At 37.2% G+C, this 13,158-nt stretch overlaps 1 protein-coding gene and 1 long non-coding RNA gene across 12 annotated transcripts in view; one reads left to right on the forward strand and one right to left on the reverse strand.

Moving 5' to 3' along the window:
- Positions 1 to 13,158, reverse strand: part of LOC115209078 (adenosylhomocysteinase-like 1) — a 469,217-nt gene that overhangs the window by 166,096 nt on the left and 289,963 nt on the right. The window contains exon 1 of one of the 9 annotated variants that reach the window (XM_029777178.2): positions 7,598 to 9,042. The exons of the other annotated variants lie outside the window; for them this stretch is intronic. Within the exon in view, the coding sequence (XP_029633038.1) occupies positions 7,598 to 7,829 (232 nt within the window). The 5' untranslated portion in view covers positions 7,830 to 9,042. Of the gene's footprint in view, positions 1 to 7,597; positions 9,043 to 13,158 lie in introns of those variants that run through there. 9 annotated transcript variants of the gene reach the window in all.
- Positions 10,137 to 13,158, forward strand: part of LOC115209079 — a 308,087-nt gene continuing 305,065 nt past the window's right edge. For all 3 annotated transcript variants that reach the window (XR_004998392.1, XR_004998393.1, XR_004998394.1), the window contains exon 1: positions 10,137 to 11,445. This is a non-coding gene — a long non-coding RNA (uncharacterized LOC115209079). The remainder of the gene's footprint in view (positions 11,446 to 13,158) is intronic.

The following is a 13,158-nucleotide window of genomic DNA, read 5'->3' on the forward strand; positions in this document are numbered from 1 at the left end:
GTTTCTATTTATAAACAGCATCTGTGTGCATATGTATATGGAGGTGTGTAGGAGTACGTCTTCCAAATCCAAATGGTAATTGGCCGAACAGGAAATGATTAAGTGTCAATGATTGTAATCTTAATGAGAAAACACACACACACACACAAGTTGATCGAAAACACAAAACTGTAAGTTAAGCTCCCATGTATGTAGCAGAGGCTGTTACAATTTTGGCAAGGTACCCACTACATTCATATACGAAAATAAATCCTCTTTGATATTGATGATAATATTAATAATAATCTTCTTTACACTGCCCAAGGTGCGAAATTTTGGGGGAAGGGGCCAGTTGATTAGATCAACCCCAGTACACAACTGGTACTTAATTTATTGACCCCAAACGATGAAAGGCAAAGATGACCTCTGCAGAATTTGAACTCAGTATGTAAAGACAGACGAAATATAGCTAAGCATTTTGGCGGTTGTGCTAATGGTTCAGCCTGCTTTCTGCCTTAACAACAAAAACAATTTGGCTGGGGCGGGGGGTACTTGATTACATCGACCTCTGTGTTCAACTGGTACTTATTTAATCGACCCCAAAAGGATGAAGGGCAAAGTCAAATGCAGCAGAATTTGAACTCTGAGCATAAAGGCACACGAAATGTCACTAAGCATTCTACCAGCTCACAACTTTAATAATGATAGGTAAAGTCAACCTCAGCGGAATTTGAACTCAGAATGTAGCGACAGGTGAAATACCACTAAGCATTTCTCGCCCAGCGTGCTAACAACTCTGCCAACTCACCGCCATAATAATGACAATAATATTCTTTTCTACTCTAGGCACAAGGCCCGAAATTTTTGGAAAGTGGGCCAGTCAATTAGATCGATCCCAGTATGTAACTGGTACCTAATTTATCAACCCCGATGGGATGAAAGGCAAAGTCAACCTCAGCAGAATTTGAACTCAATATAAAGACAGACGAAATACCGCTAAGCATTTCACCTGGCGTGCTAACAATTCTGCCAGCCCGTTGTCTTAATAGTGATGATAATAATAATAATAATCATTTAATGCCTGTTTTCCATGCTGGCATAGGTTGGACAGCTTGCGGGAGGAAACAGTTAATTATACCGACAAGTGCTCAACTGTTAATTGTTTTATCAACACCAGAAGGTTGAACAAAAGACAAGGTTTAACAATTTAAAATTAGAATGTGAAAAGTGATAACTAAATACCACCAGACATTTTATCAGGAGCTCTAATGATTCTGCCCCATGTCCACACCCCAATCATAATCAGTGTCGGTGGATAAAATAACTGAAAGAAATTAATTCTTTGTTTTCAAAAGACAGGTGCAGGTGTGGCTGTGTGGTGTAAGAAATTTGCTTCTCAACCACACGGTTCCCGGTTCAGTCCCACTGCGTGACACCTTGGGCAAGTGTCTTCTACTATAGCCTCAAACTGACTAAAGCCTTGTGACAGAATTTGGTAGAAACTGGAAGAAGCTTGTCATGCTTGTATATGTGTTTATGTGTCTGCTATTTGTCCATCACCACTTGACAACAACCAGTGTTTGTGTTTTTACATTCCACTTCCATAATTTAGCAGTTTCATAAAAGAACTCAATAGAATATGGACCATTCTTAAGTTAACAAAACAAAATGTACTGGGATTGATTTGCTTGACTAAAAGTTCCTGAAGGTAGTGGCCCAGCATGCCTGCAGTTTATTGATTAAAAAATAATAATATATATATATTGTGTGGGTAGAGGCCTGGGTGTAGCTGTGTGGTAAGAAGCTTGCTTCCCAACCACATGGTTCTGGGTTCAGTCCTACTGCATGACACCTTGGGCAAGTGTATTCTACTGTAGCCTTGGGCTGACCAGAGCCTTGTGAGTGGATCTGGTAGATGGAAACTGAAAGAAGCCCATTGTATATGTGGTCTGCCCCACCCACCATCACTTGACAACCAATGTTGGTGTGTTTACCTCCCCATAACTCGGTGGTAAGGCAAAAGAAACCGATAGAATAAGTACTAGGCTTACAAAGTATCAACCCTGGGGTCAATTTGTTTGACTAAAGACAGTGCTCCAGAATGACCACATTCAAATGAGTGAAAAAAAAAAAAAAAAAAAAAAAAAAGAAAATGCTGACATAAACATAGCCATATGCATCACATTAGGCTAGTGTGTTGCATGTGTGAGTTCAAATTGCGCTGAGGTCAACTTTGCCTTTCATCCTGTCTGGGTCAATAAATTAAGTACCAGTTGCATTCTGGCATCAATCTTATTGACTAGGCCCCTACCCCAAAATTTCGGGCCTTGTGCCTAGAGCAGAAAAGAATTTATATATATATATATATATATATAAATAATGTGTGAATGTGTATTTATACACAGAGAGGTGACCCTTGACAGGACGCCTTACATGCTAGAAAGGGCAGCCAAACCCAAACTGTGAAATGTAATTCCAAAGAGAATGAAAACAAAAATTATTTACTATTATAGACACTCTTATATATGAAAATATGTTGTCTACTGACTTTTATTATGCATGCTAGCCACCGGTATGAACAATTTTCTAAATTTTCTACCCTTATAATTTTCACAGTAATACATACATATATATTTATATATATATATATCTTTTATCTTTTGCTTGCTTCAGTCATTAGATTGCTAGATTGCAGTATGCATGTACTCATAAATACACACAGTGTTTGTATGCACACACACACACACACTCACATACCTGTGCATATGAAGGAGTGCACGTGTTTACACACATACCTGATAAGGAACAATTTAACAGCAACAACGGAAAGAAGAAAAAAATGTGAATGTTGGAGGTTGAGCGAGTTTACAGGAATAAGAGAAATTCTCATTATGCCGCCTCAGTGGTGGTGGTGGAGATGGTGGTGGTGGTGGAGATGGCGGTGGTGGTGGAGATGGTGGTGGTGGTGGAGATGGTGGTGTGGTGGTGGAGATGGTGGTGGTGGTGGAGGGGGAAGTAGAGACGAAGGGAACGGAAGAACGACAGTGAAACAGCTCTGTGCTACCAGTCACCTATAAAAAGTACAAATCTGACCTTCAAACTAACATTGAACTGGTATCTACTTTCACCTACACTTGTAGTAAGGGGAAATAATTACGACTGGCACAATGTATCTGCACAACACAGAAATGTAATAACTACAACAATAACGGCTGGTGGAACCCCCCACCATGAATACACACACACACACACACACACACACACACACTTTCTCTCTATCTCTTTCACTGTCACAAAAATACCTACATGCAAAATTATATACATGCGAGTGTATGTGTTGTGTGTGTATAATACATATATGCACTATATACATATATATATATGTAAATACATACCTCACACACACATTGTACAATAAACATACACACATGTACTATATCTATGTATATATACATACATGCACTGTATACTTATGTGTGCATATATATATATATATATACACACACACACACTATATACATATACACACACACATGTACTATAAATCTACACACACACACACACTATTTATATATATAAATACACATACACACATGTACTATACACACACACATGCACTATATATATAAATACACATACACATGCACTATATACATATATACACAGAGATTGAGGTTTGTTTTAATGTCAAGTTATATATAAAAACAATTTAATGTTAAACTCAAGGATCACGCAAATTCTTTTTACAGGAGTACATGTTTATTAATTTTTACAAGGAAAAGTTCGACTTCGAAGTCGCTTCACCATCACTCTAATGATGACAGGCAAGCTAAAACTTCAAAAGCCGCTGCTAGTCTTTCCCTTTATAATGTAATATATATATCCTCCACTGTAGCATTCACATCCTTGTTAAGCAAGATCAAAAATGAAAGTAGACAACTGTGTGTGATAGCAAATGTAAACATCACAGGAGAAGAAATACTATACAGAGAACATGGAGCTGTAAATACCGTATATATTTAGTGAAATATTGAAAAATATTGGCAGATAAACCAAGATGTAATATTATGGGACACATTACTGAAAGAACCAAATCGATAACAGTTTTTTTTTTTTTTGCCACAAGGACACCAGTGCAGGTAGCATTATGAGACTGTATTACACAACCAGTCAATGTGGCTTTTACAGAGAGTATGAAGAAATGCATGGAAAATAACGCAGAAAGATATGAATACCTTCATAAGAGAGGAATCACTGAATGCTATGAATGAGCCTCATAAGTTGACTAAACTAGTAAATAATAATCTTTTCTACTAAAAGCACAAGGTCTGAAATTTTTGGGGGAGGAGGAGGAAAGTCGATCACATAGACCCCAGCACTTGACTGGTACTTAATTTATTGATCCCCACCCCCCAAAAGGATGAAAGGCAAAGTCGACTTCAGTGGAATTTAATAATAATAATAATAATAATAATAATAATGATGCTTTCTGGTTTAGATGCAAGACCAGCAATTAAATGGTGTGTGATTAGAGAACAGCACTGACCCTAGCATGTGACTGGTCCTTATTTTATCAACACTGAAAGGACAAACAGCAAAGCTGGCCTTGGCTGGATTTGAACTCTGAATGTAAAGAGCCCGAAGAAACGTTAAGCATTTCTGTCTGATGTCTTAAATCATTCAAATTTCGGCACAAGGACAACAATTTTTTTTTGGGGGGAGCTTAACTGCTACCATCAACTACAGTACTTGAGGGGTACTTTATTTTTTATCACCCACCTCAATCCCCCCACCCCTGAAAGGATGGAAGGCAAAATTGACCTTGGCGGCATTTGAACCTTATAATGAAAGGAATTCAAAGAAATGCTTCAAAAATATTTCGTCCAACATGTTAACAAACCCTCTAGCTTATTACCTTCAAAAATTATAAATAATAACAATAATAAAAACAATAATAATAATAATAATAATAATAATAATAATAATAACTGTTTCAAATTCTGGCATAAAGCCAGTAACCTTAATGACAGAAGGGTGGCTAGTCAATACCTGCAATTCCTAACCCCAGTACTTGACTGATACCTTATCGTATTAACCCCACCACCACCACCACCAGACAAAAGACAACACTGACCTCATAACAACAGCAACAAATATACAGACTCAATTTTTTTCTTTTTCTTTTATAGATTGCAGATAAGCATGGATATTTATATTAAATTAGGTGAAATAAAGAAGATACGGTCTTCAAGCGTGTCTTAATCAGGATCATAAAGAAGTACGTTGCTGCTTTCCACAACATGGTATTCACCCATGTTGCGAATGACCTCTGTGTGTCACGCAATCTCATTTCTGTCTCACCTTCCACCTCTGATATAAACACAACACTTTTATTATGCTTTGCCTGTCTCGGTACATAATAATAACAGGTTTCTTTATTTTACTTTATTTACACACAGATATGAAGTGTGGAAGATTTTGTGAGGTATTTCTAACCGTTTGTCATATAACACAGGTGGACTAGAACGTTAGGTAGATTGTCAGGCAAAAAGGACAACGCAACACGTTGCCTTGTATTGTGTCTAGCCCTGCTTATCTGCATTCTGATTTCAAATCTTGCCAAGGTCAACTTTGTTTTGGATGTGTTTCGTTGGGTGTAAATAAAGCAAAATATACCAGTGTGTTTTGTGTGTGGCTTTAGCGAGCCTGTTAGAGATTGATGTAGCAGAGAAGGAAGTGGAAATAGCAGCAACAGGGAATTTGAAACAAAATTATGGACGAAAACAATAACAAATGAATGGTGGTAATGGGGATGGTGAGGGACACGTTGAAAAAAAAAACAAAAAAAATCCTTTCTATTATAGGTACAAGGCCTGAAATTTGCAGGGCGGGGGAGGTTTAGTCAAATACATAGACCCCAGCAGAATTTCTACTTAGAATAATAATGATAATAATGATAATAATAATAATAATAATAATAATATAATAATAATAATAAAGATATAACATTGATGATGATTTCTTACACTAGGCACAAGGCCCAAAATTTTTGGAAAGGGGGCCAGTCGATTAGATCGACACCAGAATGCAACTGGTACTTAATTTATCGACCCCAAAATGATAAAAGGCAAAGTCGACCTCGGCGGAATTTGAACTCAGAATGTAAAGGCAGACGAAATACTGCTAAGCATTTCGCCCGGCATGCTAACGTTTCTGTCAGTTCACCGCCTTATAATAATAAAAATAATAATATTGATAATAAAAAAAAAAACATCATATATTTGAAAATGAAAATGTGGTCCACAACAGAAATGACACACACACACATGAATGTAAGTATAAAAATGTTTGTAGTGTGTGTGTGTGTGTGTATGGTATTAAGTAGTGATATGAATTGGAATGAGACATATACAATAACTGGGGTCTGACATTTAACCTTAGCTAATAAATCATATCCCATGCAAACCGTTAATCCTTTTAGTGACAGCATTCCCTAATGAGTAGACTTGCTGATTAAAGTGTTTTAATTCAATAATAATATAAACAAAAAATTTGGAAAAGCTTTGTAAAATGCATGTGGTTGCATAACATGTTAGTATATACCAAGTGAAATCCTAAGTTACCATAGATGTATAACAAGATTTTGGTCAAGGATCTGAGCAGGTGGTCACAGGTGGATTGGTATTAAGTGAACCAAGCCAGTAAGACTAATAGAGATATGTGAGGAATTTTTCCAAAGTAATATGATTTATCAAGGAACAGGATGTTTTGGGAAAATTTTTTTTTCATAAAGCTCCATTCATTTCCCCCTGGTACACCATATATACACACGCAGGTAACAAACAGGAAACTGTGTGTACATATGTAGGTTTGTGTCTATATATATAAATACATCTGCACACACACACACATATATATATATATTTACTAATATTTAGCAGAAGCAACAGAGTGACTCAAGGACTGAGAATTTCGTGCATTAGCACTTACCAAAGTTGATTCTGCTAAACATTAAACATATATATATACATACACATACATATATATATATATATACACACACACACATATATATATATATATGTGTATATACATACATATATACACAGATATATATATATATACATACATACACCCATGCTTTGAGTTCTATTTTTCGTTTGCATCACCAAGCCTTTACACACACACACATGTACAAACACAGATATATGCATGATTTTCATTCATTGATCTGGGAAGAAAGAGGGGCAGCAAGTGCTCTTAGTGTTTCCAGGTCCTCCTTCTAGGCTATGGAGTCAGTTACAACTTCAATCAGATATTTAATATGCAAACATGTGTGTCCATGTTTGTAAACACAAGATGGAAACTGTACATGAGCAATCACCCTACTAGAAATAACAGCCAAATCTCACTCAAACCATATATCATACTCTGTTAACAAAACAAAAAGGAGGGATAAGATAGATAGTTGATAATGGACCTAGAAGAAAAAGATGGGATCATTACAAGTGAAACACTTTGGATCATAGGTCAGCTGGAGGAGGGTGGATCTAGGACCAAAGAACAACAACAAAGAAAAGAGTCAAATAGATTTTGTTTGTTTTAATGTTTTACTCACAGAGGGAATCCATGGTTCCAGTACTTGCATTGCTAGATCTTCTGCCATCTCCAACTAAACTGGCAACTTGTAAACTGATCCGACGATCCAACTGGATACTGTGTCTTTTACGACCAGCTTTGGTCTTGAAACCTTCCTCGGCTTCTTCAATACTCCGCATCTTTTCCGTTACATCGAACTTATCGTCGTCATTTGAGTGGTTTTTAGACATCAGTCTTTTCACGAAAGACATCCTGAATTTTTTTTTCTTTTTTAAAATTCCTTCTTTTCACTTTATATCTTTAGTGGGCTTGTTCTCGGAAAGAAGCTGAAATACTTCCGACCTGACCTCACCTCACCTTCTAACTTGACCTAACGTGACTGCCAGGTACAACAGACCCTACCAGTCAATGTTCCAACAGAACGGCTAGAGTTAGAGTGAGTGATAGTGAGTCAAGTGAGTAAATGAGTGGAAAGCAAGAACGAGAGATAGAGAGAGAATGAGAGAGAGAGAGAGTATGTGAGAAAGAGAGAGAGAGCCCAAGGACATTTGAAAGCTAAATGTTAAAATTGCTATTTACCACTTACACGGAGTGTTGAAAAAGTAACTGTTTGACTGTTCAAGAAGTATAAAAGCTAGTCTTAGATCAGCTGCTAGTTATTTGGACAGGGCTGGGCTGGGAGGTGTTTTTTTGGTACTCTTTTACTACCTGTTTTGGAATTTAACAATTTCCAAAATAATATTGAAAGTAAAATATTATACTGAAAGATTTACAAGAGAAAAAGTTGTTTCTAAAATTTTGTGAAAACCAAAGTGACTTTTATGTATGACACAGCTAATTAATAACTGTAATTACACGAAAGAATTAATTTTTTAGCAGTGTCAACAAAAGTACTGAATAAAAAACCAAGGTTTTGAAGAGGGGATTGAATGAGAAAATTGTAGGAAGTTTAGAAAACTTTGGTTGGAAAAGTTCCTAAGAAGTGAGTAAGGCCTTTTGGCAGGGCCAAGTGACAACTGCCAGGTAGTAGCAGTACCTTAAACTATGTGTGGTAGATGAGGTGTGCGGTACACAAGTGAAACACATCACACTTTCAGATGAAAGTTGATGACAAGTGGTTGGTGTGTGAAAGTGAGTGAATGTGTGCGTGCGTGAATTTGTGTGTGTGGGTATGTCTGTGTGAGTATGTGTATCTGTGTGTGTGTGTGTAGTTTATTATATCAGCCCAGCAGGTATCCCCTTATGTACAAGTTCTGGTTGGTCAGCTACCTGAAGTAGAGGAGTCAAGGAAGGAAGGAAATAAAGTTTGGCAGCTTTTGACCACTCCCCCTCCTTGAATACAAAAACTCACTGCTTGTGTGAGTCGGAGGAAAGAGAAGGAGAGACGGATGAGGTGTAAAGAGGAGAGACAGAGAGAGAAAGAGTGAGAGAGGGGGAAAACGAAAACAACCGTAGAAATAATTTCGAAAGTAGGAGATAAAAAATCAAAAAAACCATGTAAACAAAGTAAAAATGTAAAACTGATTTTAATTTGTTCACACTCTGGTGAGGATGTATTTTCGAAAGTCTGGTAGGAAAGGAGCTTCACGTCAGCTGAGAGGACAAATCGAGAGAGGGGGAGAATAACAGCAGCAAAACCAAAACAAAAAACGGCGAAATGTATGGCTTAGGAAGAAAACGGCGGGTGGGGAGGTCTTCAGACATGGACTTAACGCAATAGGAAGAAGGCAATAGATAGGAATTATGAATTTTCCAACGTAAAGTGGGATAATGCAGATACCATTGTAACTGAATCGATAGCAACAGCAGGAGCAGCAGCGAAGAAATCACTAAAAAAAATGTATATAAAGAAAGAATCAGAGCGAGTAAAATATTTCACCGCAATGGTGGTTTATCGGGAGAGGGGGAGCGAGAGAGAAGAGAATGGTACATTGGCTGTGTAAATAGAAGCGAAACCTTCTCCAGGGAAGGGGGCTATACATAGAAATTGGCTGTGGTAGACAGAAGGTAACAATGAATAGAAATCGAAGAAGGCGGCGTTTAAAAGAAGATAAAACCGTTAACACAGACAGAACATAGCAGCTAGGGTAGAAAAGCGAAATAGCTAGGAAGAAGTGCAATAATAATAATGATAATACATGCTTCGATGTCGCAGCAACAACATACTTCGCCTCTTTCCTAACCGTGACAGTAAAATTGGAGATGGACGGAGGTATAACAATACTATACTGGATTAAACCGTTCGGTGGTAGCACTTGGTCCCACCAAGGCCTTACAGACACCTGAAGGAAGCATGTGTGTGGTCGGTGGCTCCCGGAAGATTCGCTATCACAGCAGCATTGCAGTGTAGTCGCAGTAGACGTGTCGAGGTGGTCGCAGCTCTAATTGGTAGTAGCAGCAGCAAACAGCGGCTGTGGCGACCAAACAGCAGCAAATTGTAGACCAATGTTTCTTCAGTAGGAACAGCTAGGCTAGTCTTTCACTTGATATATTACTATACATAAATAAACACATCACACACACATCTATATATATATATATATATATATATATATATATATATATCAAGCTAGCGCACTCAGCTGATGTATGAAAGAACAGGCACACGAACACATACGCGCATACACGCACCAGACATCTATATATAAATTATACATACATAAAATATAAAAAGAAAATGGGGCTTCTGTAGTTTAACCCTACAAAGGAATAAACAATAACCGGCTTTTATTTGGATTATTTATTTATTTTATTTATTTAAAATGAAAAAGAAAAATAAGAATTTTACGAAACGAACACGGTAGATGCGTCTTCATAATAATAATAATAATAATAAAAAAAGCGACGGAGGCGGTCAGTGTCTTAAAATGACCAGGAATACTGATAGAGGTGGTAGGATTATGATTATAGTCTTATTATAATTAGAGATAAGGAATGTCAGGGTACTCTATCATACCCTTAACACAGCCGAAAGGAGGATATATAAACAGGTTTATCGATCGATTTATTAATATGATAAATAAGTGTTTAAACTATAAATAGGTTGCCGATTTTTTTTCCCCGTAAAATCAGCGCCGCTGCCCAGGAAAGTTTAAGGATGTGGTTAGCACATGTCGCGTGTTTACATTATGGTAAATTTTTGCTTCATTGCGGTCTTAGAGTCAAAGTAAGAAAGAAAAAAAGAAATAATAGTAAACAAATAAAAATGTATTCGCGTCTGGTTACGGGTGACAGTCGGGTGGATGGAATCTATGGGGTCACTTGAGCTAATACAAGAATCTGCCCTTATGTGGTTCATTTAATATATATATATATATATAATATATTTATATAAAATAGCAGCCGAATATATCTTGAAGCGATATATATTCCTCTAAAAGAAAAAAAGAAAAGAACTGTGTATTGGATAATATATTCCAAGAGATGCTGTGTCTAAATAAAAAAAAGAAAGAAAGAAAAGAAAGGGAGAAAGAGAGAGGGGGAAGGGGAAACGGATGAGATGGTTACGGCTAGAATGTTTGATCAGGTCTGCAGGATCAGAGCTGACCAGGGGCTAAACAAGTATATATTTCTTTACTACCCACAAGGGGCTAAACACAGAGGGGACAAACAAGGATAGACAAACGGATTAAGTCGATTACATCGATCCCAGTGCGTAACTGGTACTTAATTTATCGACCCCGAAAGGATGAAAGGCAAAGAAGTATAACGGATATACGAGGACTGAAACTGTCATTTTGTTATTTTAATTGAATTAACGGAACTTACATATGTATATATTTATACGTCTGCTAGTCTATCAAGAAGAACTGAAGAAATTCTTGGATGTTTAATGACAGAGAATGAGGGAATTATAAAGAGAAATTGGTAAGTAATTTATCAAACAAACATTTTTTTATATTTTTTCTATAAAATAATTATTAATAATTATATATATATATATATATATACATACAAACAAAGATAACTTAATACTTTTTCGCGGACTACATATCTATTTTTCACAAGGAAAAAAAGGTTGACAGTGATTTCGAAGTTTCGGCTTTGCTCACCACCTTAATCAGACAGTTTGGTGAAGGAGGCAGGCAAGCCAAAACTTCGAAGTCACTTTCAACCTTTTCATCGTAACGGTTAATCTACGATTATGTATATGTAAACACACATACATATTTCTAAAGAACATGGTATGATTTGCGGAAGAATAGACCGTTATTTTTAGCAGACAAAGATATCTTCATAAGCTCTTCTTTTTGCTGTTTTTTTTTCTTTTTTCTACCATAGTCTTAGACAGTCTACCTAGGGGTATATCATGAAATGTGTCTTCTGTATTCAAGAAAGTAGGGTACTACGATGCGAGAAAGATTCGGCTGTTATGTCTAGCAGGTGGAGCGGTCACGTTGAGAACCCCCCTCCCCCCACCGCTTTCTAAAAATAATCTTTGCCACTTTTTTTTTTTTTTACCTTGCTTTCTATGTAATGACAACATCAACGGAGTGAAGACGAAACGGAGAATCGAAACCGGGTTATAGAGCCAGCTCCCCCCAGAAATCGATTAACATTGATTTCGAACACAAACACTTGCTAAGTCATCGTGTGTGAGAGATCGATTATATCGACAGTCCCCCCCCCCTCTCCAGAATGTTACTGGTTGGTGCTGGTATTTAATCAACTGTAGGGAAAACGGAAAGCGGAGGCAATCGACGGCGGCCGGATTTGAACTCACGACGCGAAGAACTGTAATTAAATAAACGTCAGCCAATTTCAACTGCTGCTGCCGCTGCCGACGCTTTATCGATTCCGTCGTCCATAAGCCTCATGATATCGATTTCCAATAATCTTGTTTGGAACTTGTTTATGGAGAGAAAGAGAGGCGGGGGGGGGGAGAGAGAGAGAGATAAAGCGTGTATGTGTGTAAAGGTTAAAAGATGGCATTTGAAATCTATGTAAGTTCTGACACAGTGTGCATGTGTGTGTGTGAGAGAGAGGAGGGGAAGAAAGAAAGAAAGAAAGAGACAGAAAGGCAGAGAGAGAGAGAGAGAGAGACAGAAAGGCAGAGAGAGAGAGAGAGACAGAGACAGAGAGAGAGAGAGAGAGAGAGAGAAAGAGACGGAAAGACAGAGAGAGATGGAAAGGTGTGTGATAGAAAGTGTGTATGCGTGTGAGAACAAGAGAGTGTCTGCATGAATGTGTAGGTAAGTGTTTGTGTGTGTACGAGGAGAGGAAAAAAGAAGTGTTTGTGTATGAATATGAGAACGTTTTGTGTGTAAACAAGAGGCAAGTGGTAGGTTAGAACACCTTACAGCGGCTATGTAATAAACAGGTAAATAATGTTATATATTCCCTCAGCAGGTATATATCAACAGTAACATCGTACAAACAGGTAAAATGATGTATGCTCAAGAGCTAATGAGCTTATTGTATTATTATATCCACTGTTGTGGATATATCTGTATGTAAAACGCTGTTATACACTCGCTCTCACATTATTGGGTGTGTCTATATATATATATATATATATATATATATATATATATATATATATATCTTTTACTTGTTTCAGTCATTTGACTGCGGCCATGC

The sequence above is a fragment of the Octopus sinensis genome, linkage group LG3, assembly GCF_006345805.1.
Source record: "Octopus sinensis linkage group LG3, ASM634580v1, whole genome shotgun sequence".
NCBI lineage: Eukaryota > Metazoa > Mollusca > Cephalopoda > Octopoda > Octopodidae > Octopus > Octopus sinensis.